The 27,755-nt window shown below is 40.3% G+C and overlaps 1 protein-coding gene across 8 annotated transcripts; it reads left to right on the forward strand.

The window, feature by feature from the left end:
• Window positions 1–197: 197 nt before the first annotated feature.
• On the forward strand, window positions 198–27,755 carry ZNF182 (zinc finger protein 182). 8 transcript variants are annotated; one of them, XM_081222923.1, is made up of 6 exons: window positions 198–275; window positions 489–674; window positions 1,568–1,626; window positions 20,266–20,392; window positions 20,704–20,799; window positions 24,811–27,755. In XM_081222923.1, the coding sequence occupies exons 3-6, from the start codon at window positions 1,612–1,614 to the stop codon at window positions 26,463–26,465; spliced, it is 1,893 nt and encodes a 630-aa protein (XP_081079049.1). In that variant the 5' UTR covers window positions 198–275; window positions 489–674; window positions 1,568–1,611; the 3' UTR covers window positions 26,466–27,755. The 8 variants fall into 8 exon arrangements, with proteins under 8 accessions (XP_081079049.1, XP_081079052.1, XP_081079053.1 ...); XM_081222926.1 differs by having other exon boundaries at window positions 24,835–27,755; XM_081222927.1 differs by having other exon boundaries at window positions 24,838–27,755.

The following is a 27,755-nucleotide window of genomic DNA, read 5'->3' on the forward strand; positions in this document are numbered from 1 at the left end:
CACCGTTTCAGAGCAGTGACGTCACCGTAGCGGCCATCTCCACTCTGCGCATGCGCTGCAGCCCCGTCGCATTCGCGTCCGGCAGGCGGGAGGGGTCCCCATGTTGACTATTGGTGTACGCGGGCTCAAAGCCCCCACTGAGCGTGCGCACAGCTGGCCTCTACAGCCCTCTGGGCTGCGGAGCCGGAGTTGGTCCCAAAGCGGAAGTGCTTCTCGGGGCCAGTTCTCGTAGCGGTCTTCTCTGCAGCGAGCACAAAATCTGTGTCGAGAGAGAGGTTGAGGGGGCGAGTAGTAGGGGTGATGGGCTGAGTGATGGGGAGTTCTGGGGGACGAATGAAGCGGGTTTTGGGGGTCACTGATGTGGGAGGTTGTGGGGTGGACCGAGAGGTCAGCGAATGAGGGTTTGTGGGCTTAATGGTAGACAAAGTTATGGGGCTAGTCGGGGTTGAATGGGGCATATTAAACGTTGACTTTTACACATTTTCCAGCACAGTGACCTGCGCTAAGGGTTCATACGCACCCCTCAAGCTCCTCCTTAGGCGCCCCCGCCTCTCCCTCTGTTCCTCTCCCCTTGCCCAAGCCCCGAGGTAGGGGCCTTGTGTGAATGCTCCAGCTGAAGTGAATCTGCACCCGAAGGCTTCCTTCTGGCTCCTGGGCAAGACGTCCCCAGTGAGGTGAGGAGAAGCAAGAAGAGGCACCAGAGAGAACTCACCTGATTAGGGGCCTCGCGCAGAGCCTGGGGCTTGGGAGGCGTGGGCAGGGTCTGGTGTTGTGGGGTCTGGCGGGGGTGGGGTAGGTGGTCGGGCTTAAAACGCCTGGGAATAATAGTGTTAAAGTTCAGTGGGGATCTTTTGGCATTTAACACATAAGTAACACATTTGCATTATAGATTGATTAGAAAATAGAGAAGAAAATAAAAAAGAACTAATTTCAGCCCCCTCTGTTTAAATGTTCATTCTTTAGACACTTTTTAGTGTGTATAAGGGATATGCATTTTTAAACATTTAACGTATGGTTTTAAAATGGGTTCCTGAAGTTTGATAACCTGCCTTTTTTTTCATTTAGAAGTTACTGCGATTCAGCTTAAAGATTTATTCTGTAACATTTAAAAAACTTGTAATTTAGATATATGTACAGAAAATACACAGATAATAAGTGTACAGTACCATACAACATTATTTTCAGTAGCTACATAGAATTTAATCCCTTGTATTTCCTTATTAATCCCATATCATGGGTCATAGAGGATCATTTAAGTTTGGCATTGTTCAAGTCAATGCTGAGATGAAGGTACTTAAAGAGAAATTATGCTATATTATTTCATTAAGGAAAATACCTAGAAATACAATTTCTGAGTCAGTACACAAGTATATATAGAAGAAAACCTTTTGTGTTAGATGTTCACATGAGGAAAAGACTCAAGAATACACAAGTGGTTGTTAAAACCACATGGTCGCCCAAACTTCCACAGAGCAGCTTCATGTGAGGGGATTTCTAGGCCGATAATTCTGGGCACTGGAAGCCTGATGGGGTCTCTCATATGCTCTCCACTTCTCCACTCTTTTAGCTCAGGCTTCACACATCTCTGTCTTTTCCCAAGAAGAGCAGGAAATGGCCAAAGCCCAGGTAAGGATATTGTGTGTTCCTTCTTTTATTTTACCATGAATGTGATGAGCGATGTAGGAATCTCAGACATAAAAGAGAAAATTATTTATAAATAAGCATTAGAATCAGGGAAAATGAGACAGCAAGGCCAGGTTAGAATGTAGACAAATGACTTAGGGCAACTGGCAGTTACACAGTACAGTATTAGTTGAGTTGCAAATTTCTCTTTGAGCCTCTGGCAGCCAGAGGTAATCTGGCTCACTTTACTCATCAAGGAGGGAACACATCAAGACCTCAGGGAAGTAAAGTTTTCCTGCAATTGCCTTTCAAGGCATTTCTTTGCTGAATCTTCGTGTGGATGGTGGAATTGTCTTCAATCACAGCCTAAAGATAAATGCAGTCTCTGGTTTCCTGCAGATATTCCTTATAGCATTCTTCAGTGAGCTGGAGACATAATATCTACATGTAATTTGGGAATGAAATATCTTAGGGAATTTGTTTGTCTTCCAAATGATTTTGCTGAAGTAATTTTCTCAGTTGGACTTTTGATTCTCATTTGGCCAGAGACAAAGTCCTGTAGGCATCCACAGCCCACCATCTTTTTTCTTTCACTTAAATTTTTTTATTTTTCAAATTAGTGTACTGTAAAATTGATTTTGTTGTCCAGGTCGATAAATGTTAACACCTATGTAGATTGTTATAACTAATCTATGGGCTAGAGAATACTTTCATCCCGCCAAAATACTGCCTCATGCAACCCCTTTTAGTCATATCCTCCCCTCCCTGTAACCTCAGGCAACCACAGACCTGTTCTGTGTCACTAGAGTTTTATCTCTTCAGGAGTGTCATATAAATGGTATCATACAGTATATAACTTTCCTTTTTTCAAATTAAACTTTCTTTTGCAACAATTGATTGACATGCAGTTGTAAAAATAATACAAAGAGATCTCATGTATCCTTTACCCAGTTTGCATCAATGGTAGCATCTTGCAAAATTATAGCACAATGTCACAACCAGGATATTCACATTGATATGGTTAAGACACAGTTCCATCACCACAAGGATCCCTTATGTTACCCTTTTATAGCCACATCCATCCCTTTCCCCCCTCACCCTATGCCTAGACTTCTAGCAATTACTGATCTGTTCTCCATTTCTAGAATTTTGTCATTTCAAGAATGTGATATAAATCAAATCACATAGTCTGTAACCTTTTGAGATTGGATTTTTTTTCACTCAGTATGATTCCCTGGAGATTCAGCTAAGTTGTGTGTGTCCATAGTTCTTTCCTATGTAGTGCTGAGTGGCATTCCATGATGTAGATATACCACAGCTTATTTATCCATTCTCCTTTTGAAAGACATTTGAATTATTTTCAATTTTTGGCAGTTGTGAGTAGAGCTACTTTAAACATTCATATACAGGTTTTTGTGTGAACATATGTTTTCATTTCTCTAGAGTAAATATTGGATTGCTGGGTCATGTGGTAAGTGTATGGCTTAACTTTTCAGGAATCTGCCAAATTGTTTTCTAGGATGGTTGAATTATTTTTCATTTCCACCAGTAATGTTTAAGAATTCCCATTGCTTCACATTTTTGCCAGCACTTTGTATTGTCAGTACAGTTGACACTTGAATAATGCTGGGGTTAGGGGCACTGACTCCCCCAGTGGTTGAAAATCCACCTACAGTCAGCCCTCTGTATGTGTGTTTCCAACTAACTTGCAGATCATGTAGTACTGTAGTATGCATTTATTGAAAAAAATCCACGTATAAGTGGACCCATGCAGCTCAAACCCATGTTGTTCAAGGGTCAACTGTTTTTAATTTTACTCATTCTAGTGTGTAGTGTTATCTCATAATGGCTTTAATTTGCATTGCCCTAATGACCAATGATGTTGAATATCTTTATATATGCTTATTTACTTTTTACATATCGTCTTTGGTTAAGTGTCCAATCAGGTCTTCTGCCCATTTTTAAATTGGATTGTTTGTTTTATCATTACTGAGTTTTAAAAAAATTAATTTATTTATTTATTTTTGGCTGTGTTGGGTCTTCGTTGCCGTGGGCGGGCTTTCTCTAGTTGTGGCGAGCAGGGGGCTACTCTTCGTTGCGGTGTGCGGGCTTCTCATTGCAGTGGTTCTCTTGTTGCAGAGCACAGGCCCTAGGTGCACGGGCTTCAGTAGTTGTGGCACATGGGCTCAGTAGTTGTGTCTCGAGGGCTGTAGAGCGCAGGCTCAGTAGTTGTGGCGCACGGGCTTAGTTGCTCTGTGGCATGTGGGATCTTCCCGGACCAGGGCTCAAACCCGTGTCCCCTGCATTGGCAGGCAGATTCTTAACCTCTGCACCACCAGGGAAGCCCAATCACTACTGAGTTTTGAGAGTCCTTTATATATTCTGTGTACAAGTCCTGTGTCAGATCCATGGTTTGTAAATATTTTCTCCAAGTGTGTAGCTTGTCTTTTCATTTAATAGTGTCGTTCACAGAGCAAGAATTTTTAACTTTGAAAATGTCCAGTTTATAAACCATTTCCCTTATGGGTTGTGCATTTGGTGTCAGGTCTAAGAACTCTTTGCCTAACACTAGGTGAAATGGAAAAACTCTAGTCTTCTACCTCCTATGTAGAGAAAAACCCAGTTCTTTCGTACTGTGTCACTCCTGTGAATCTTCCTTTATTCTCACACAGAACGCTTCACTTCTTTTTTTTTTTTTTTTAAGAACAGGAATCTTCTTTTATAGTTTTTTTTGTTTGTTTTTAAATTTATTTATTTATTTTTGGCTGTGTTGGGTCTTTGTTTCTGTGCAAGGGCTTTCTCTAGTTGCAGCAAGTGAGGGCCACTCTTCATCGCGGTGCGCGGGCCTCTCACTATTGCGGCCTCTCTTGTTGTGGAGCACAGGCTCCAGACGCGCAGGCTCAGTAATTGTGGCTCACAGGCCTAGTTGCTCTGCGGCATGTGGGATCTTCCCAAACCAGGGTTTGAACCCATGTCCCCTCCATTGGCAGGCAGATTCTCAACCACTGCGCCACCAGGGAAGCCCAACGCTTCACTTCTGATACTTCTGGTCACCAAATGTGTAGAGCTTTCCCCCCAGAACAAGCAATTCTCTGTGACACCAGCTGGGTGTTCTACAACTTAATTCTGACACTATCTACTTGGAGGTTGTGTCAGATCCCACAGGTTAAGGGTTCAGTTCCACAAGACTGCCCCCACCTCCCAACTTAAGATGCCAGTCAAAAGCCCAGTGCTTATCACCTGTGCTTCTGACCAACCAGCTATTGATTGGAACTTCCAACGACCCCCTCTTTGAGTTCGACTAATTTGCTAGAGTGTCTCACAGAACTCAGGGAAACACGTTTCCCAGTTTATTAAGGGATATGATAAAGGATACAGATGATCATGCAGATGGAAGAGATGTGTAAGGGCAAAGTATATGGGAAGAGGCGTGGAGCTTCCATACCCTCTCTAGTTCCAGGTGTGTCACTCTCCTAGCACCTCCATGTGTCTACCAATTCAGAAGCTCTCTGAACCCAGTCCTTTTGGGTTTTTATGGAGGCTTCATTACATAGGCATGATTGATTAACTCATTGGCGTTGTTGTTATTTATTTATTTATTTGGCAATTGGCTTTTGATTCAACTTCCGGCCCCTCTCCCCTTCCCCGAGGTTGGGCGGTGGGACTAAAAGTTCCAACCTTCTAATCACGTGGTTGGTTCTCCTGTCAGCCAGCTCCCCCTCCTTAAGTGGGGGTCCCAAAGTCATCTCATTAACATAACAAAAGACACCTTTATTGCTTTCCTCACTTAAGAAAATCCAAGGGTTTCAGGAGCTCTTTCTGCCAGAAATTGGGAGCTAAGACCAAAAATATATTTCTTATTATAAATCACAATATCACCCTAGGTCATGAAGATTTTCTCCTATTCTATAAGTTTTACAGTTTTAGGTTTACATTTAGACCTAAGATCCATTTTGCATTAATTTTTATGTAAGGTGTAAGGATTAGGTCGTGGTTCATAATTTTGCAAATGGATTTCTATTTGTTCTAACCCCATTTGTTGAAAGGACCATCTTTTCTCCATTGAATTGATTTTATGGTTTGTCAAAAATCAGTTGGCCATATTTGTGGGGTCTATTTCTCCACTCTCTTCTGTTCTATTGATCTGTATATCTAACCCTCTGCCAGTACCACACCGTCTTCATTACTGAAGCTTTATGGTAAGTCTTGAAATCAGGTAGTATGACTTCTCCAACTTTATTCTGCTTTTTCAAAATTTTTTGGCTCTTCTTTTTCCTTTGCCTTTGTCATTATATATCAATTTTAGAATAATTTAATTTTGTTTGGCTGCGTTGGGTCTCCATTGCACGGGCTTTCTCTAGTTGTGGTGAGCAGGGGCTACTCTGTTGTGGTGCGTGGGCTTCTCATTGCGGTGCCTTCTCTTGTTGCAGAGCACAGGCTCTAGGCGTGTAGGCTTCAGTAGTTGCAGCACGTGGGCTCAGTAGCTGCGGTGCACGGGCTCTAGGGTGTGCGGGCTTCAGTAGTTGTGACACACGGGCTCAGTAGTTGTGGCACACAGGCTTAGTTGCTCCGTGGCATGTGGGATCTTCCTGGACCAGGGCTTGAACCCGTGTGCAGGTGGATTCTTAACTTCTGCGCCATCAGGGAAGTCCCCTTGCTAGGATTTTTTTTTTTTTTTTTTTTTTTTTTTTTTTTTGCAGTACGCGGGCCTCTCACTTGTGGCCTCTCCCGTTGCAGAGCACAGGCTCTGGACGCGCAGGCTCAATAGCCATGGCTCACGGGCCCAGCCGCTCCGCGACATGTGGGATCTTCCCAGACCGGGGCACGAACGCGCATCTCCTGCATCGGCAGGCAGACTCCCAACCACTGCGCCACCAGGGAAGCCCCCCCTTGCTAGGATTTTGATAGGAATTGAGTTAAACCTATAGATCAATTTGGGGAGAATTGACATCTTTATCATGTTGTGTCTTCCAGTCCATGAACACAGTATGTCTCTCCATTTATTTCAATCTTTTATTGATTTCATCATCATTTTGTAATTTTCAACATACAGAGCGTATACATTGTGTATTAGTCTGCTCAGGCTGCCATAAAACGCCACAGACTGAGTAGCTTAAACAATAGAAATTTATTTTCTCACAGTTCTGGAGGCTGGAAGTCCCAGATCAGGGTTGGTTTCTGGTGAGAACTTTCTTCCTTGTAGACGGCTGCCTTCTCACTGTCCTCACACAGTCTTTCCTTTGTGCATCTGCAGAGTGAGAGGGAGCTCTGGTGTTTCTTCCTATTTTTAGAAGGACACCAGTCCTCTTGGATTAGGCCCCACTCTTATGGCTTCATTTAACCTTAATTACCTTCTTAAAGGCCCCATCTCCAAATCCAGTCACATTGGGGGTTTGGGCATCAACTTAAGAATTTTAGGGGGGGACACAGTTCACTCCATAACAACATGGCATGTTTCATTTTTAAGCCATTGTAAATGGTTTTGTTTTAAAATTTCAGTTGCGAGTATTCGTTGCCATTATATAGAAATATGATTGATTTTTGTTTGTTGACCTTTGCTATGGTCTAGATGTTTGTGTGCCCCCAAAATTCACATGTTGGTATCCTAATGCCCAAGGTAAGTGATGGTGTTAGCAGGTGGGGCTTCCTCTTCTTATTTATTTATCTATATCAGTAATACAGAATTTTTATGGATTTTAATTTTTTTCAGTGGATTATAATCCATTACTGTCACTGTTTATTTTGCTGCTCACTTGTCCCTGAGTTATCCAGTGGGAGTCCCTTTAAGCTGGCTTTTGTGTCCTTTTGTCACATACCGATAATTTTCTGAGCACTTCCTTAGTTTTGACATAATAAGGTGTTCCAGGCTCCATCTTTTACTTTCCCTACCCCAGGCCTAGAATCAGCCATTTCTTTTTTTTTTTTTTTTTTTGCGGTATGCAGGCCTCTCACTGTTGTGGCCTCTCCCGTTGCAGAGCACAGGCTCCGGACGCACAGGCTCAGCGGCCATGGCTCACGGGCCCAGCCGCTCCGCGGCATGTGGGATCTTCCCGAACCGGGGCACGAACCCGTGTCCCCTGCATCGGCAGGTGGATTCTCAACCACTGTGCCACCAGGGAAGCCCAGAATCAGCCACTTCTTCAAGGAGCACTGTTTCCTGTTAGTAAATAATTATTTATAGAAATCAAAATCTGGGTGCTGGGTGTGCTCATTGCTTCTGGGCGTCATTACTTCTAGGCCCTTTCAGTGAACTCTGTGTGTGTGTCTCTATTTATATGTCTGTGTATGTATGTGTGTGTCTGTATATATACACACACATACCTTGAATTCATACAATATCCCAGGAATCTTCTTAGACCTCTCTCATTCCATATTTGCATCTGCCTTCACCAACAGTGAGAGCACTGGATCCTAGCATCAATATATTGACTCATTTGCTCAGTCTTACAATATACAGAAAGTAGAATCAGAATTCCTGCACCACATCTGTGAAAAATCAACCTATTGAGTACAGTACATGATTTGTTTGCATGCCTTTTATACTGACGATATGTAATCAAAGTACTCTGTTTAGAAGTTACTTGAATTAATTTTTCCTTTTGGTTTTTTTTCTTTTCCTATCTAGTGTGCTTATGTTATTTATTTGGTATACAGTTAGGTTCATTTTTTTCTGTTTGTATTCCATTTTAGATTTTCTTTCTTTCCATTTTTGTTGATTTAATTTTATTCTTTTTTTTTTTTTTTTTTTTTTTTCTTTTTGTGGTATGCGGGCCTCTCACTGTTGTGGCCTCTCCCGTTGCGGAGCACAGGCTCCGGACGCGCAGGCCCAGCGGCCACGGCTCACGGGCCCAGCCGCTCCGCGGCATATGGGATCCTCCCAGACCGGGGCACGAACCCGTATCCCCTGCATCGGCAGGCGGACTCTCAACCACTGCGCCACCAGGGAGGCCCTAATTTTATTCTTTATATGTAAAATGTTAATATGATTTGAAGAGACAAAACTATACAAAAATACATACACATAGTTGTCACCTCTCCCCTGTACCTTCTACCCCATTCTCACTCTACCTTGGAGATAACCAATCTTGTTAGCTTCTGATTTATGTTTATAGTGTTTCTTTTTAAAAGAAACAGATAAAGGTATATTTTAAAAATTTCCCCTTCCTTATTACTCAAAAAGGTAGTATACTTTATTTATAGAGTCTTTTGCACTTTGCTTTTATCCCTTAACAATATAACCTAGAAATTGCTCCATGTATGTTTATAAATATTGTCCTCATTCGTTTTATTTTAATTGAGATATAATTGACATATGACATTATATTAGCTTCAGGTGTACAACACAATGATTTGATATTTGTGTATATTGCAAAATGATCACCACAGTAAGTCTAGTTAACATCCATCATCACAGTTACACGTTTTTTTCTTATGATGAGAACTTTTAAGATTTATTCTGTTAGCAACTTTTATATATACAATACAGTATTATTAACTATAGTCACCATGCTGTGCATTACATCCCCAGGACTTATTTATTTTATAACTGGAAGTTTGTACCTTTTGACCCCCTTTAGCTATTTTGTCTACCCCCCCTCCCCACCACCTGGCTCTGGCAACCACCAATCTGTTCTTGTATTTATGAGGGTTCTTTTGTTTGTTTGTTTAGATTCCACATATAACTGAGATCATATGGTGTTTATCTTTCTCTGACTTACTTCACTTAGCATAATGCTCTAAAGGTCCATCCATGTTGTCACAAATGTAAAGATTTACTTCTTTTTATGACTGAATAATATTCCATTATGTGTGTGTGTGTGTGTGTGTGTGTGTGTGTGTTTGTATGTATCACATTTTCTTTTGTTTTTTTTTGGCGGTACGCGGGCCTCTCACTGTTGTGGCCTCTCCCGTTGCGGAGCACAGGCTCCGGACACGCAGGCTCAGCGGCCATGGCTCACGGGCCCAGCTGCTCCATGGCATGTGGGATCTTCCCGGACCGGGGCACGAACCCGTGTCCCCTGCATCGGCAGTTGGACTCTCAACCACTGCCCCATCAGGGAAGCCCTATTTTTAATTTTTTGAAGAACCTCTATACTGTTTTCCCTAATGGCTGCACCAATTTACATTCTCACTAACAGTGCACAAGGATTCCCTTTTCTCCACATCCTTGCTGACACGTGCTATTGCTTGTCTCTTTGATGATGGCCATTCTGACAGGTGTGAGATGATAGCTCATTGTAGTTTTGATTTGAATTTCTCTGATGATTAGTGCATCTTTTAATGTGCCTGTTGGCCATCTGTATGTATTCTTTGGAAAAATGTCTATTCAGGTCCTCTGCTTTTTGTTTGTTTGTTTGTTTTTGCGGTATGCGGGCCTCTCACTGTTGTTGTGGCCTCTCCCGTTGCAGAGCACAGGCTCTGGATGTGCAGGCTCAGCGGCCATGGCTCACGGGCCCAGCTGCTCCGCGGCATGTGGGATCTTCCCGAACCGGGGCACAAACCCGTGTCCCCTGCATCGGCAGGAGGACTCTCAACCACTGCGCCACCAGGGAAGCCCCCTCTGCTTATTTTTTAATTGGGTTGTTTGTTTTTTTGACACTGAGTTGTGTGAGTTCTTTATATATTTTGGACATTAACCCCTTTTCAGTTATATGATTTGCAAATGTTTTCTCCCATCTGATAGGTTGCCTTTTCATTTTGTTGATGGATTCCTTTGCTGTACTGAAGCTCTTTATTTCTTATGTAGTCCTATTTGTTGAGTTTTGCTTTTGTTGCCTTGCTTTTGGTGTCAAATCCAAAAAAATCATTACCGAGACCAGTGTCAAGGAGCTTACTACCTATGTTTTATTCTAGGAATTTTATGGTTTGGGGTCTTATGTTCAAGTCTTTAATCCATTTTGAGTTAATTTTTGCACGTAGTATAAGATAGTGTTCCAGTTTCATTCTTTTGCATGTGGCTGTCCAGTTTTCCCAACACAGTTTATTTTAGAATTTATTGAAGAGGCTGTCTTTTCCCCATTGTATAGTCTTGGCTCCTTTGTCATAAATTAATTGACCACGTATGCATGGGATTATTTCTGGGCCTTCTATTCTGTTCCCTTGATCTATGTTCTGTTTTTATGCAAGTACCATACTATTTTGATTACTATAGCTTTATAATATAGTTTGAAATTAGGGTGTGTGATGCCACCAGCTTTGTTGTCCTTTCTCAAGATTGCTTTGTCTATTCAGGGTCTTTTGTGATTTCATACGAACTTTGGATTGTTCTGTTTATGTGACTCGTTCATTTTTATAGCTGTATAGTATTCTATTAGTGGATGTACCAGTTTGTTCAACCATTCTCCTATGTACATGTGAATTTTGGTTGTTTCAGTATTTTGCAATTAAGAATAATGCTGAAATGAAATATATTGTGCATATGTTGTTTCCTTTTTGTGCAAGTATATGTTCTATGTAAATTCCTACAAGTGGCATTGGTGGGTCAAAGGGTAAACACAATTTATTAGATATTGTTAACTTCCCTTCCATAAGGGTTGTACTTTTTAACATTCCCACCAACAATGTGTGATAGTACCTGTTTCTCTATGGCTGTACCAACAGAGTATATTGACTGGCTTTTAAGTTTTTCCAATCTGCTAGGTAAGAAATGGTATCTCTGTATAGTTTTAATTAGCATTACTATTATTATGAGTAAAGTTGAATGTAATTTCATATATTTAAGAGCCATTTACGGGAGTTCCCTGGCAATCCAGTGGTTAGGACTCAGCGCTTTCACTGCCATGGCCCCAGGTTCAGTTCCTATTTGGGGAACTAAGATCCTGCAAGCTTGCAGTGCAGCCAATAAATAAATAAAATATGTATAAGAGCCATTTTTATATCTCTTGTTAATTGTCTTATGTTTTTTGTCTAATTTTCTATCACATATTTGTTCTTCTTTTCCCTTTGATTTTTAAGAGTTCTTTATATATTAAGGATATTAATCTTTATCTGTGATATATGTTACAGCAATCTTTATTTGTGATATATGTTGCAACAGATTTCCCCGCCTGGTTTGTCATTTGTCTTTGGACTTATGTCTTTGGACTTGCCAAGATGTTTTTATATTTTTGTGGTTGTATTTATTAATCTTCTATTACATCTGAATTTTTATTCATAGTTAGAAAGTCTTTCCCTCCATTCAGGTTATATGGACATTCACCCATGCTTTCTTCTAGTACTTTGTTTGGTTTCCGTTTTTTACATTTAGCTCCCTGATCCCTTTGGTGTTTGTACTTGTGTATGTAATGAGGTATGGATCCAATTTAGCCTTTCCCAAATTGCTCTCCAGTTGACCCAGCACCATTTATTAAAAAGTGAGTCTTTCACCCTGTGCTTTAAGAGAATGCCTGTATCAGAGTATGTTCTGGTATCTGGTAGGGCTACTCCCTTCCTCACAGTTTTTCTTTTCCAGACTTTTTCTAGCTATTGTTGCACATGTATTTATTGATTTATTTATTTATTTATTTATTTATTTATTTATTTATTTGCGGTACGCAGGCCTCTCACTGTTGTGGCCTCTCCCGTTGCGGAGCACAGGCTCCGGATGCGCAGGCTCAGAGGCCATGGCTCACGGGCCCAGCCGCTCTGTGGCATGTGGGATCCTCCCGGACTGGGGCACGAACCCGTGTCCCCTGCATCAGCAGGCGGACTCTCAACCATTGCGCCACCAGGGTAGCCCGCACATTTATTTTATTTATTTATTTTTTTTCCGGTACGCGGGCCTCTCACTGTTGTGGCCTCTCCCGTTGCGGAGCACAGGCTCCGGATGCACAGGCTCAGCGGCCATGGCTCATGGGCCCAGCCGCTCTGCGGCATATGGGATCTTCCCTGACCGGGGCACGAACCCGTGTCCCCTGCATCGGCAGGCAGACTCTCAACCACTGCACCACCAGGGAGGCCCACATTTATTTTTTGATATGATCTTTAGTACTACTTTGTTTAGTACTATTAAAAAGCTTGTTTTTTAAATTGGGATCACATTAAATTTATAAATTAACTTAGGGATAACTACATGTTTGTGACTTTCTATCATTCTATCTCTGAAGAGTTGGACAACTCTGAAGTTAGAGGGAACTGTCCCAATAAGAGACCACCCTCACTTCTGACACCAATTACAAGTTTGGGGGTCCTCAAGGTCACCCTTAGGTTTGACAGTTCACTGGAGGGACTCACAGAACTCACTGAAAGCTGTTATACTCATGGTTATGGCTTTTTACAGGGAAAGGATACAGATTGGAACCTGCCAAGGGAAGAAGTATATAGGGCAGAGCCCCAGAAAGTGCCAAACATGGAGCTTCCATTTTTCTCTCCCCATGGAGTCAGGGTGCATGACTCTGTGTGGTTGGCATTGATGTGTGATAGCACACATGGAGTTCTGTCAACCAGGGAAGCTCTTGTGAGCCTCGGTGTTCAGAGTTTTTTTTTTTTTTGTAAATATTTACTTATTTATTTATTTTGGCTGCACCGGGTCTTAGTTGTGGTACTCGGGATCTTCACTGCCGCATGCAGGATCTTTTAGTTGCAGCCTGCAGGATCTTTAGTTGTGGCATGTGGGATCTAGTTCCCAGACTAGGGATTGAACCTGGGTCCCCTGCATTTGGAGCGTGGAGTCTTAGCCATTGGACGACCAGGGAAGTCCCCCAGAGTTTTTTTTTTGTGTGTGGTATGCGGGCCTCTCACCGTTGCGGCCTCTCCTGTCGCGGAGCACAGGCTCCGGACATGCAGGCCCAGCGGCCACGGCTCACGGGCCCAGCCGCTCCATGGCACATGGGATCCTCCCAGACTGGGGCACGAACCCATATCTCCTGCATCGGCAGGCGGACTCCCAACCACTGTGCCACCAGGGAGGCCCCCAGAGTTTTTAATTAGGGCTTCATTTTATAGGCATGATTGTCCATGTGGCTGCTGTCTGTCTCCAGCCCCTCTGGGAGTGACCCAAAGCCTCCACCCTAAATCATGTGGTCGATCTTTCTGGTGTGACCAGCCTCCACCTAAAATTGCATCGTTATGCTATTCATGGTGATTCAAGGCCCCTATGTAAAGCATACTTCCTTCCTTCCTTCCTTCCTTCCTCCCTCCCTCCCTTTGTTCCTATCTGGTTATTTTAAGGAAATTACCATTTATTCTAATCTTTACTGTTTTTTTTTTAAATTGGGATTGGGTGTTGAATTCTGTTTCAATATTTTTGTATCAGCATTTCTTATATTAATTATATTAATCATGTAAGTTTTCTCTTTAGGTCTGTTTAATGGTGATTTATGTTAATCTTCTAATATTGAACTATCATTGTATGCCTGGAATAAATTTTAATTGGTCATGATGTATTATTGTCTTAATGTGGATCTATTCTTTTTGCTTATACAGTTGACCCTTGGACAACATGGGTTTGAACTGTTCGGGTCCACTTATATGTGGGTGTTTTTCAATAGTAAATACTGCAGTACTACACAGTCCATGTTTGGTGAATCCACAGATGTGGAAAACCACTGATATGGAGAGCTGACTATAAGTTATACGTAGATTAACCCCCGTGTTGTTCAAGGGTTAACTATTTTATTTAGGATTTTTTGCACTGTTGTTCATAAGTGAGATTAGTCTGCATTTTCCTATTTTGTACAACCTTAAATGAGTTTATGTGTCAAATTTATTCTCAGTTCTTGTACAAATTTGGGAGCTTTTCATTTTTCTATGCTCAGGAAGAATTAGAGCAGTTAGAGTCTTCTAAGGTCTCGTGAGCATGAGTCTTATCCTGGGCATATGTGTGGCTTTCTACATTCCCCTGTACCTTGGTGCTTTTGAATGTCCTAATTTCCCAAAGAATCCCCCCCAGTATTTCCTCTCAGGCCTTAGGCAGTCTGTTGTCTGTCTGGACTGTAATCTTTTGCCCCAGGCATCTCTGGGTTGTTAGTTTGCCTTGCAGCCTTTAAGAGCAATGCCTACTGCTTTCTGGCCTGAGTTCAGAGTTAGGTGAAACAGAGAGGAGCACCTTGCCTCAGTCTTTCTGGTAGCCCCAGACAGGTTAGAACAGACACACACTAATTTGTGAATAAGGTCTGCTCTGCTTCCTTTAGAATTAGGGGTTGGGGGTCCCACATGGGGAACATTGGCTGCTGCTGCTTCAAGACTGCTGTCCCTTAGGAGAGGGGCAAGTAAAGATGCCATGGTGTTTTCCTGATGTCTTTTTTTTTTTTTTTTGCGGTACGCGGGCCTCTCATTGCTGTGGCCTCTCCCGTTGCGGAGCACAGGCTCCGGATGCGCAGCCTCAGTGGCCATGGCTCACGTGCCCAGCCGCTCCGCGGCATGTGGGATCCTCCCGGACCGGGGCACGAACCTGTGTCCCCTACATCAGCAGGTGGACTCTCAACCACTGCGCCACCAGGGAAGCCCTCCTGATGTCTTTTAAGTTACCTTTTCCTTGATTCCATGTGGTTACTGCAAACCTTTGTTTTCCAGAGTTTTGACAAAGTTGGTTCTGACATTTTTCTGCTTGTTTTTTAATTTTTATTTTGGGGTGGTAGTGGGAGAGAAGCTAAGGGCTGGGAGCTGCCTACTCTGTCATTTTGCTAATGCCATTGTGGGGTGAATATTTTCTCATTTTCTATTGTTCTCAAAGAAGCTTTGAATGGATGCATACTGTTTTCATCTATTTAAGGACAGTGTTGGAGGTTGTGGTGACTTGCACGATTCTTGGCTCAAGAGCCCCCTCTTTTGTTAGTGAGGCAAACTGCAGTTCCCTTAATGGAGACTTTCTTTTGGCACTGTGGAGGGGCCACTTGTGTGTGTTCTGACTTGTTTTAGTTTGTTTAGGTCATTTTTTGTCTCACATGACCTTCAATTTCCCCCTCTAGCTTTTCCCCTTTACAACCCAATCTCCACATGGTTCTTCCTCATTCCTTTTTATCATCTGCTCCCTTGGAGGCGATGCTTTTTTGTGACTGCCACCTTGGGTCCCATATACCTTTCTTATTGCTGGTGCTGTGATTGATCTAGCCCATTTTTCAGTGCTTTTATACTTATGGTAGATTTTCTAAGCTTTGATTTCAGCTCATTCTTAGGTTCTCTGCTCCCCTCTCTAGTCTCTTGACTGTTTTCTTCATACCCTTCTCACACTCCAGAAAGGTTTGTGGCAGTAATTTGAAAGCCAGCTGAGCTGGAATTTGGTATTTGTTTTTCAATTATAGGTAATTAGAAATGTGTATAGTACTCTCTATTTTCTATTATAAGTTATACTGAAGGTATAGGCTATGTGTAGTTTTATTCGTTCTTCATATTGATCTGTACAGTTTTTTGGAGGATATGTGAAGAGATTTGGATTTAATTACTTCACCTTTAACAGGTGAAGTTATTCTAAATTACCTGGAGGATCCTCAATTTTTTTAATAAAAAATTAAGGTATAATCTGTATACAGTAAAATAGGCCTTCAGTGTACAGTTCTGCATCTTTTTGCAAACTCTGCAAGTTTTGACACTGCCACAATGAAGATGTAGAACAGTTCTATCACCTCCCAATACAGTTGACCCTGGGACAACTCGGGGGTTAGTGGTTCCAGCTCCCTGCACAGTTGAAAATTTACGTATAACTTTGGACTCCGTCACAATTTAACTGCTAATAGCCTAGTGTTGACCAAAAGCTTTACCAATAACGTAAACTGTCTATTAACACATATTTGGTATGTTATATGTATTAAATACTGTATTCTTACAATAAAGTAAGCTAGAGATAAGGAAATGTCATTAAGAAAATCATAAGGAAGAGAAAATACATGTTCAGCACTGCACTGTATTTGTCGATACTTAAGTTTGTGTCGTCTGTTTACAAGATGAATCACGTCTGCCAGTACCTACATTAATATTGTCTTATATGATACAAAATACTATAGATGTTATACAGATTATTAACACGACATCAACAATGAAAAGATAATATGAAAAAGAAATTCATATTTATTTACAGTTATAATGATTCATACATTGATAATGAAGAAGCAGCAATATGATTGCTTTATGGTAGCACAGTGTAGTCGATATGATTGCTTCATGGTAGCTTAGCCTATACACTAGTGAATGAATTGTTATATAATTTTATGGCATACAGTATTATAGTCATATTCATAATACAGTATTGGAAACATTGTTACATTTTTTAAAAGCCCACTTACCTGCGATGATAGGCTGATAAGCAGTTTCTCCAATTATGAGAGAGAAGGGCATACTGTACAGTAATAAAATTCTTTGAAAGCAAAGTTATAAAATAGTAGGAAAACTAACACATTATTAATTTTATATAAATATCACCATATGCCTATGTAAGGATAGAATAGTATCTACGTGTATTTTATGCTTTCATGACATTCCTAAATTTTTCTTAATATTTTCAATATTTCTAGGCTATGCAATTCATCTGTGAGTTTCTTCAAATTGTTGCAAATCTCCAAAAAATTTTCCAATATATTTACTGAAAGAAATCTGCATATAAGTGGACCCATGTAGTTCAAATCTGTGTTGTCAGATTGTCAATCTGTGTTGTCAAGGGTCAACTGTATTTCCCCTTTGTAGTCAACCCCTTGCCGCACCCTGGCCCCTCGTAATCACTAATATATTTTTGGTCTCTATAGTTTTGCCTTTCCCATGTTATATAAATGGAATAATACAGTATGTAGCTTGTTGAGTCTGGCTTCTTTCACTTAGGGTAATACATTTGAGGCTCACCCATGTTGTTGCATGTATCATTAGTTCTTTCAGTTTTATTGTTGAGTAGTATTACATTGTATAGATTACAGTTGGTTTTTCACTCACTGGTTGAAAAACATTTGGGTTGTTTCCATATTTTGGTGATTACAAATATACCTGCTATATAAATGTTCATGTACAGGTTTTTGGGTTTACATAAGTTTTCTTTCCACTTGGGTAAATATACCTGTGAGTGGGATTGCAGGTCCTATGGGAGTATATGCTTAACTTCATAAGAAACTAGAAAACTGTTCCAAAGCGGCTGTTCCATTTGCATCCCTATCTATGATAAATGAGACTGCCAGTTATTCCACATCACCAGCACTTGGCATTGTCAGTTTCTTTTCCCATTCTAATACGTATTTAGTGGTAGCTCATTGTGGTTTTGATTTGTAGTTTCCTCATGGCTAATGATGTTGAGCATCTTTTTGTATGTGCTTATTTCCCATTTATACATCTTTGGTAAAGTATGTCTCTTTTGCCTTTTTTTTCAGTTTTGAGAGTTATAGTTCTTATGTATTCTCAATACAACTTCTTTGTCGGGTATATGATTTGTAAATATTTTCTCCCGTTCCATGGCTTTTTATTCTTTTAACAGTGTCTTTTGAATTTTGGTGTCACATCAGAGAAATACTTGGCAAACCTAAGGTTAAAAAGATTTTATCTTATATTTTCGGTTTAGATTTTACATCTAGGTTTGTGATCCTTTTTTATTTATTTATTTATTTTTTGCGTTACGCGGGCCTCTCACTGTTGCGGCCTCTCCCGTTGCGGAGCACAGGCTCCAGACGCGCAGGCCCAGTGGCCATGGCTCACGGGCCCAGCCGCTCCGCGGCACGTGGGATCCTCCCGGACTGGGGCACGAACCTGTGTCCCCTGCATCGGCGGGCGGACTCTCCACCACTGCGCCACCAGGGAAGCCCATTTTGAGTTAATTTTTATATATGTTGGAGGTATGGATTGAAATTCTTTTTTTATTTTTTGGCATATGGATATCCAATTTTTCCAACACCATTTGTTGAAATGGGAACTCCCATTTTCCATCAAAGTGCCTTTGCATTTGTCAAAAATAATTTTAAGTATAAAGATATAAAGTACCTTTAATTATAACATACATAAAGTACAGTTTATAAGTGTACAGCTTGATGAATTATTACAAAGTGAACATACTGTGGAGCCACCCCCAGGTCAAGGTGAAGATTATAACATAAATCACGACCTAAATCCCCCTTCATGCCCTCTTTCAATCAATATCAGCCTCAAAGGTAATCAATCTTCTAACTTCTGACATCATGGATTAGGCTTGCCTGTTGTCTTACTGTATATAAATAGAATTATGCAGTATGTGCTGCTTTGTGGCTGGATTCTTTTGCTTATTAGTACAATTGTGACATTCATCTATGTTGGATATGCAGCTGTAGTTCATTCCTTTTCGTTACCACATAGTATTCCTTTGAAAGATTGTGCCACAATTTACCTACTGTATTGTTGAGGGACATTTGGATTTTTCCCACAACTTAGTATTAGAAATAGTGCTTCTGTGAACATTCTTGTACTTGTTTTCTAGAGCACATGTGCATGATTTTCTCTAAAGTGTGCACCTAAGAGTAGAATTTCTGGGTCATAGTGTTTGCAAATCATTAACTTTAGTAAATAATGCCAAACTGTTTTCCCAAGCAGTTACACCAGTTTTTAACATTCCTACTAACAGCGTGTGCGAGTTCCCATTTCAACACAATCTTTTGGCATTTTATTTATTTATTTATTTATTTATTTTTGCGGTGCACGGGCCTCTCACTGTTGTGGCCTCTCCCGTTGTGGAGCACAGGCTCTGGACGCACAGGCTCAGCGGCCATGGCTCACGAGCCTAGCCGCTCTGCGGCATGTGGGATCTTCCCGGACCGGGGCATGAACCCGTGTCCCCTGCATTGGCAGGCGGACTCTCAACCACTGCGCCACCAGGGAAGCCCCATCTTATGGCATTTTAGTCATATAATGTTTCTGGTGGGTGCCAAGTGGTGTCTCAATGTGGCTTAAATTTTCATTTACCTGAGTGCTAACAGGGTTGGGTATATTTTCTTATGTTCATAGAACATATGTCCATATGTTTATTTTCTCTTTTTAGTGAAGTATCTGTTCACATCTCTTGTCTATTTTTCTGCATTGTTTGTATGTTTCTTTTGATTTGTATGGGTTATTTTATATGTTCCAGATCAGAACGCTTTATCACTTATGAAAGCTGCCGATAATCTCCCCATCTATAGCTTGCCTTTACTGCTGTATTTTTAATCTTGTAACATGTGTGTCTTTTCCTTTATGAGTAGTGCTTTTCATGTCTTGTATTTGAATGTTTTCCCTACCCCAAGCTTATGAAAACATTTTCCTATATTATTTTCCAGACACTTCATTGTGTTACCTTTCACATTAGATTTACAAATTACCTGTAGCAGATTTTTGTATATAGTGAGAGTTAGGGGGTTAAATGTCATTTTTGTCCCCATATAGATTTCTGGTAACCCATCTACATTTACTTGAAAATATCATCCTGTCCCCACTGTTTTGCAGTTTCAACTTTATTATAACTCAGGTGGCTGTACATATTTGGATTATCTTTTTAGTTCTACTGGACTATATGTCTATCTGTCTAGCCTTGTGCTAATGCCACATTGTCTTAAATATTCTGTTATTTAATGTAATAGTTTCTCTACCATGACTTGTGATTTTTTTCCCCACAAAGTAAGTCACTAACTTGATAGGCATCCTGTATTAAGTTATCATCATGAACTAGGAACCCAGTCAGAAGTTCCCCTACATTCATTCCATCCTTATCACCCAGTGGTAAGCATATTAGAATAAAAGAATGTGCAATTATAGGGACTCATGACATTTGAGGATGTGGCTGTGGATTTCACCCAGGAGGAGTGGCAGTACCTGAACCCTCCACAGAGGAATCTGTACAGAGATGTGATGCTGGAGACCTACAGCAACCTGGTCTCTGTGGGTAAGAATGGCTTCCTCAGGTAATTTTGCTGTTTATGATTATTCTGTCCGATAGAACGCCTTTCCTTTCTCAAGTTTGGAAACTTCCAAGGCCTCTGAACTGATTGAAGAGTTTGTCGTTATATTCCATGGATCAGAGTTCCTTTTCCCCCTTTGCTTTCCTGACAAGGTGTTTGTGAACTCAAAACTCAGGTGAATTGGTTTGACGACCGTTGTGTCAAGTTATATATCGCTTGTACTGCCCCAAACTCCACCTTCCTTTTTCTCAGAGGCTCTGAAGACCAAGGAGGTATCGCTGTCATTTCTCATTAGCAGGGCAGCAGGTTACCAAACCAGATCTCATCCTCAAATTGGAGGTAGAAGAGCCATGCCTACCAGAAGGAAAAATCCCAATTTGGAGCTTTCCAGGTAAGTGGGATTGACTCAGGCTATAGGGACAGGAGGTCCCAGCTTGTCAGTCAGGGGTGAGGACCTGTGAAAGGACTTTCAGGAATATCTCAGGAATGGTTGTTGGAGGACAGGGACATGAACACCTAAGACACCCCCTCCCCTATCCTACACCCACCAGACCACTCTCCTTAAGTTGGTGCTCACCGATAAGTTTCTGCACAGCTCCATTTCCCTGTATAAAGTTGTCTTGTAAATGACAGTCCCCTGGCCCCACACCCTGCCACTTCTATCGTTCTTACCTCCCACTGCTCATCTGAAGCCAGGCCCACATGAGTCACAGGCCTAGGCCCTAATGCTCTAATTCCAGATTGGGTTACCTGATTCCATCCAGTTTAGACATTCCTGTCAGATTTGTTCTCCTAAAGCATCTTGATTCTCTCTTTAACAATAGCTTTATTAAGATATAATTAACATACAATAAAATTCACTCTTTTGAAGTGAAACTCAAAAACTCAGGATGTTTAGTATATTCACAGAATATACTGTCTAACCATCACCACTATCTATTCTAGAACATTATCATCACCTTCCAAAGAAACTCCTATCCCTTATCAGTCACTCTCCATTCCCCAACCCTCATCCCCTGACAAGCACTAATCTATTTTCTATCTCTATAGTTTTGCCTATTCTGGACATTTCATCTAAATGGAACCATACAAAATGTGGAATTTTATGTCTGGTTTCTTTCATTTGGTATGTTTTCAAGGTTTGTCCATATTGTAGCATGTGTCATCCCTTTTTATGGCAGAATGATATTTCATTGTATGGATATTCCACATTTTGTTTATCCATTCATCTGTTGATGGACATTTAGGTTATTTCCACTTTTGGGGTATTATAGATAATGCTGCTATGAACACTCATGTAGAAGTTTTGAAATGTACATTTTCATTTCTTTTGAGAACATACATAGGAGTGGAGTTGTTAGACCATGTGATAGCTGTTTGTGTTAACATTTTGTGGAACTGCCAAACTGTGTGAATATCCTGTTCCTCCAAAATTTTTACCTGGTGGTTTTAATGTTCACTGATGATTCTTGCCTGAATCAATTATTACTAAGATGGTTGGGAAAATGGTGCATTTTCTATCATTCCTTCTACATTTGTAAGTTGGCATTTTTCTGTAAAGAACTTTCCTTCTTTGTTGATTAGCTGGAATACTTCAATAAAGAGGGATTGCCCTCCATCTATTACAGTTGACCCTTGAAAAACACAGGTTTGAACTGTGCAAGTCCACTTATATGCGTTTTTCAATAGTAATGGTACAGTGCTAGATGACCTGCAGTTGGTTAAATCCACAGATGTGGGACCGCAGACTAGGAGGAGAAACTACCTATATGGAGGGCCAACTATAAGTTACAATTGGATTTTCAACTGTGCAGAGGGTCAGTGCCCCTAACCCCTGCATTGTTCAAGGGTCAACTGTATTTGGTTATATATGAGTTACATGTATTTTTCCATTTCTTTGTCAGTTTTCAAAATGAGTTGGTTTTGTAGCATCATTCAAAGCCTAGTATGTCTTTTGGAGTATCATTTATGGACTTATGGATTTAAACACTTTTATGTTTTGATCCATTGCCTTATCCTTATTATAAATCAAACTGCTCTACCTCTGGCCAGTGGAAACCCCTTCAAGTTGGGTCCCTAGTCTTTGGTAGCTTCCTTGCTTTCTGTTGTTACAAGATGTTCCAGGCTCATATTATACAGTTCCTTTCTCTGCCTTGGAATCAGCCATTTCTCCAAGGAGCCTTGGGTTTTTTTAGTGGTAAATAATGTTTTGTGACCACAATTTGGATGTTAGGGAATTGTTTCTAGGCCTTTTCATTGACATATCTAGGAACCATGTAAACAAAGATTTTTAAGAGAAAGACATATCATGTATTCAAATGTATATTTCCAAATCAAATTCTGGACTTAAAGGTTTTTAATTTATTAATCTTACATCTGATGGTAATATTGTAAATATTATTCTGAGACTGCTGAATGTGTATAGTGGGTTGAATCAATTGAGGTAATCATGTTGGTGCCATTGAGAATCAAGACTTTTTAGCGTGGTTATTAGGAAATACAGATGAGGGGATATTTATTACTATTAGGGAATCCTTTTATTTTCAATTTTGCTTTATGAGTATATAAAATATTTGCAAAATATTAACTTGGTTCCAAAATCAAACCTAGAAAATAAAATCGAATCTAGAAAACAAGGTATATTCAAAGAAGTCCAGCCTCTTTCCCTCTCCATCCTATTCTCTCTCTTCCTTCCCCCATAGGTAACCATTTATTAAAATTTAAAGATTTATCCTTCCATTGTTTTTTATAGCATGAGCCTATATTATTTTAAATATATACTTATATATTTGTTTCCTCCTTAGAAAAATGGTAGGCTACTGTGCTTATTTTTATACACCTTCTTTTTTCAGTTAATTCAAAAACATGTTAAATATACTGAGATAGTCCTTACTTCTTTTTATAGTAATGTAGTGACTTAATCATAATAGTAGTAGCTGTATTGCAGTAGTGGTAGTTGTTGTTCTAGTAAACATTTGAAGTGCTGTACATAAACATTACATTTCAGTGGGCACTGTTATAATTCCTGTTTTCCAGGTGTGAAAGTAAGATGCAAATGGATTAGCTAATATGCCTAAGGTCACAGAACATGTAAAAGTCTGATCCAGGATTTGATCCTGGCCTAGAGAACTTATGACCCTAGCCACATGTGCTATGTTGCTTCTTAACCACCTAAGGAGGTCCAGATTCAGTAGATCCTTGGTGGAGCTTGGGTCCCATCAAATGTATTTTGTAAAAGCTTTTCTTATGATTATGATATTCACTCTCAGTTAAGAACTAGTGCTTTACTATGGAAAGAAAGGAAGTCATAGGAAGAGAAGCCACAGCTGCATGATCCCTTTTAAAATTCAGTATTACTCTCAAATGTTGTTATTAAATCTAAGTGGTAATATGAGTAGTTATTGTACTCTTCTTTCAACTTTTCTGTATGTTTGAAATTTTTCATATAAAATTTTAGGAAAAGGTGAGAAGAAAAATTAAACTACAAAAAATAAAAATTCAGTTTATGTGCAAAAAGTATTTACTGTCCAGGATACCATTGGTTTTAAGACACACCACTGAGAAATAAAATTTGCCACCAATTTATAACATGTCATTGATTGTAAGGTGAATCTGGATTCAGAGGTTTTAAAATGTGGAATAATATGCATCTTATAATTGATGAAGTATGGTATATTTAAGACAAGGCCTTGCAATTTTAACTGTCTAAATGAGTGGTACAGATAACTGACTACTTTAGAAGTTAATGAAAGTTAAAGTTATTGAGGAAGATCAGATTAAGCTTTTTTGAAAAGACTGAACTGCTTCTTGCAAGTTATCTAGATTCTGAATATAGCAAAATATGGAGGACTGGGCTATGTGAGTGACGGAACATGAGGAAGGGTTTGGAGTTAATAATAGATGGAGTTTTTAGTGGAATTAGTGTAGACAGAGGCAGAAGGTGGTGTTGAAGAACTGAATGCAAACTTGGATGAATACAAAGGTGAATCAAATTGGGCAAAGATATTTAGGTTTCTTTGTTTTTGTAAGGCTAATTATTCTAGATATTTCTCTCATTTACTGAGAATGTGGGTTTCAGGATTGTTGTAAGATTTGAGTCCACAAGTCACAGTGTTGTATTTCTGTCTAGGTGGAAATATTGTAAGTCAGGAACAGTTAAGAGTATATGATAAATAAAGGGTGATAATATCCCCAGAGTGATGTAAAAGTAGAGGTAAGAAAGACTGAGATGTTAGGGTAAGATTTTTTTTGCTAACAAAAAGGCTAGCAGGTGGGAGTTTAGTAAAAGAACAGGATTTGACGGCTGTGATTCTCTCTCCAGGAACTCATAAAATGAGATATCAGTATCAGCTTTCATATGGCAGGGCATTTCTAAAGAAGGTCCATTCCATAAAGTATAAAGGTGGTTTATTGTACTTCTTTCTAGAAGAAGCCTGCCAGGTTGATGAACAGTTTGAGAGACAGCATCAGGATGACCAAGATAAATATCTGATGCAAGTTGGATTCCCTGACAGGAAAACAGTTACCACCAAGAGTGGCCTTGACTATAATGAATTTGGAAACATACTTCATCTGAGTACAAACCTTGTTGCTTCAATACAAAGGCCCCATAAATATGAGTCATTTGGATATAATATGGTAGATAATTTAGACTTATTTAGTAGAAGCTCTGCAGGAAAGAAGCATGATAATGAATGTGCAAAATTATTCTTCCATACTGAGTATGAGAAAACAACTCCTGGAGTAAAACCCTATGGATATAAAGAGTGTGGGAAGACCCTCAGGCAAAAGAAAGGTCTTAGTCTACATCAGAGAATTAAAAATGGAGAGAAACCCTTTGAATGTACTGCATGTAGGAAAACCTTCAGCAAGAAGTCACACCTCATTGTACATTGGAGGACTCATACAGGAGAGAAACCCTTTGGATGTACAGAATGTGGAAAAGCCTTTAGCCAAAAATCTCAGCTCATTATACACCTGAGAACTCATACAGGAGAGCGACCCTTTGAGTGTCCAGAATGTGGAAAAGCCTTCAGAGAAAAGTCAACTGTCATTATACATTACAGGACTCATACGGGAGAGAAACCTTATGAATGTAACGAATGTGGAAAAGCCTTCACTCAGAAGTCAAACCTCATTGTCCATCAGAAAACCCACACAGGAGAAAAAACTTATGAATGCACCAAATGTGGGGAATCTTTCATACAGAAGCTTGATCTAATTATACATCATAGTACTCATACAGGAAAGAAACCCCATGAATGTAATGAGTGTAAGAAGACTTTCAGTGATAAGTCAACTCTCATTATACATCAAAGAACTCATACGGGAGAGAAACCTCATAAATGTACGGAATGTGGGAAGTCTTTCAACGAGAAGTCAACCCTCATTGTGCATCAGCGAACTCATACAGGAGAGAAACCCTATGAATGTGATGTGTGTGGGAAAACCTTCACCCAAAAGTCAAACCTTGGTGTACATCAAAGGACTCATTCAGGAGAGAAACCCTTTGAATGTAATGAATGTGAGAAAGCATTCTCTCAGAAATCCTATCTCATGCTACACCAGAGAGGTCATACAGGAGAGAAGCCCTATGAATGCAATGAATGTGAAAAAGCATTTTCCCAGAAATCATATCTCATTATACATCAAAGAACGCATACAGAAGAAAAACCCTATAAATGTAATGAATGTGGCAAAGCCTTCAGAGAAAAGTCGAAGCTCATTATACATCAGAGAATCCATACAGGAGAGAAGCCCTATGAATGTCCTGTATGTTGGAAAGCTTTCAGCCAGAAGTCACAGCTCATAATACATCAGCGAACACACACAGGAGAGAAACCCTATGCGTGCACTGAGTGTGGCAAAGCCTTCAGAGAAAAATCAACATTCACTGTACATCAGAGAACTCATACTGGAGAGAAACCCTATAAGTGTACAGAATGTGGGAAAGCCTTTACTCAAAAGTCAAATCTTATTGTACATCAGAGAACACATACAGGAAAGAAAGCCCATGGGAAAGGCCATACCCGGAAGTCTAAGCTCATTGCACATTAGAGAGTCAACAATGCAGTTATCTTCACTGAAGGAAAGTTTTGTCAGTTTAAGTAAACATTTTAAAAGTATGTTCTGACTTCTGGTTTAAATATGGGGAGTAAAGTCAGCTTTTTTTTCTTTCCATCTCAGTCTTCGCCCAAAACTACTAGGAGAAAAAGAAGTGGACGTGTAATCTCTGTATCTGACAAAATTAGGAGATCACTTTAACCCTGATGAGAGGGCTGCCAGAGGCAGAGGAAATCAAGCACCAGTGCAGGGAGATTTCAAAGGCTAGAGAGGAGTGGTCAAGGCTGCAGATGTGAGATAGCACTGGTAAGGACTCTTAGCCGAGTTTTAGGCTGAGTGCAAGACCAAATAGATACATAACAATGGTAACAGAGAGCATGGGCAGGTGGGACGTTTCCTAGACCCATTTGGAGTCTCAGGAGAGACAGGCAGGGGCCTCAACAAGGAATTGCTCAGACAAGCCATATTTGCAGAAAGTAGTCTATACTCATGAGAGGAGCAGTTGGCAGGGGCTGGGGAAAGAGAAGGGAGTGTTCTTGTGAAGAACCCAACAGCTGCCCCTATTTACTGACTCTGGAAAGTCAAGTCTGAAAAACCTACCAAATGCAAAAGTAATCCCAGTTAGAAAAACTCTGATCTGCCTAGAATGTGGCCCCATTTCTTCCCTTACATGATCTTCCAGCAAAAAACAAGTCCAGGAAAAACTCTTATTCAATGAGGAATGATTCCAAGGCAATCAAAACCATAAATGTACATGGCTTTTGAGCCAGCAATTCCACTTCTAGGAATGTATATATTCATGCATGTACAAAATGATGAACACACAGAGGTATTCAGTGATGCACTGTTTGTGAAAACAAAAGATTGGAAGCTTTCCACATGGCTCCTGAAATCATGGAATGTTCGCACAGCAACCTTTTAGGTAGACAAAAAAAAAATGGATAAAGAGAACTTGGACACCATTTGTGTAGTGATGTGGGATGACCTCCAATACACATTATTAGAAAAGCAAGGTGCAGGATACTGAGGATAATATGCTACCATTTGTAAGTAAAAAGGAGAACAAATGGTGAATACATAATTGAGTGTATATGCATAAACTATCTCTGGAAAGATATACGAGAAGCTGGGAACCCTTATTACCTCTGGGAAAGGGAAGGGGAAGTGGGTGGCTGGAGGGAAGGAATTGGGAGGGAGACAACTGTATATCCTTTCAGAACTTTTGAAAATTGTACTATGTGGATGTACTACCTTTTCAAAAAATAAAACTTTTTAAAAAGCATA

This window comes from Mesoplodon bidens, assembly GCF_964165515.1.
Source record: "Mesoplodon bidens genome assembly, chromosome: X".
Classification (NCBI taxonomy): domain Eukaryota; kingdom Metazoa; phylum Chordata; class Mammalia; order Artiodactyla; family Ziphiidae; genus Mesoplodon; species Mesoplodon bidens.

Coding starts and splice junctions, on each gene's coding strand:
- ZNF182 (XM_081222923.1), top strand. Junction 20,393..20,703: donor CAGCAACCTGGTCTCTGTGG/GTAAGAATGGCT, acceptor ATTTCTCATTAG/CAGGGCAGCAGGTTACCAAA. Junction 20,800..24,810: donor CCCAATTTGGAGCTTTCCAG/GTAAGTGGGATT, acceptor TAAAGTATAAAG/GTGGTTTATTGTACTTCTTT.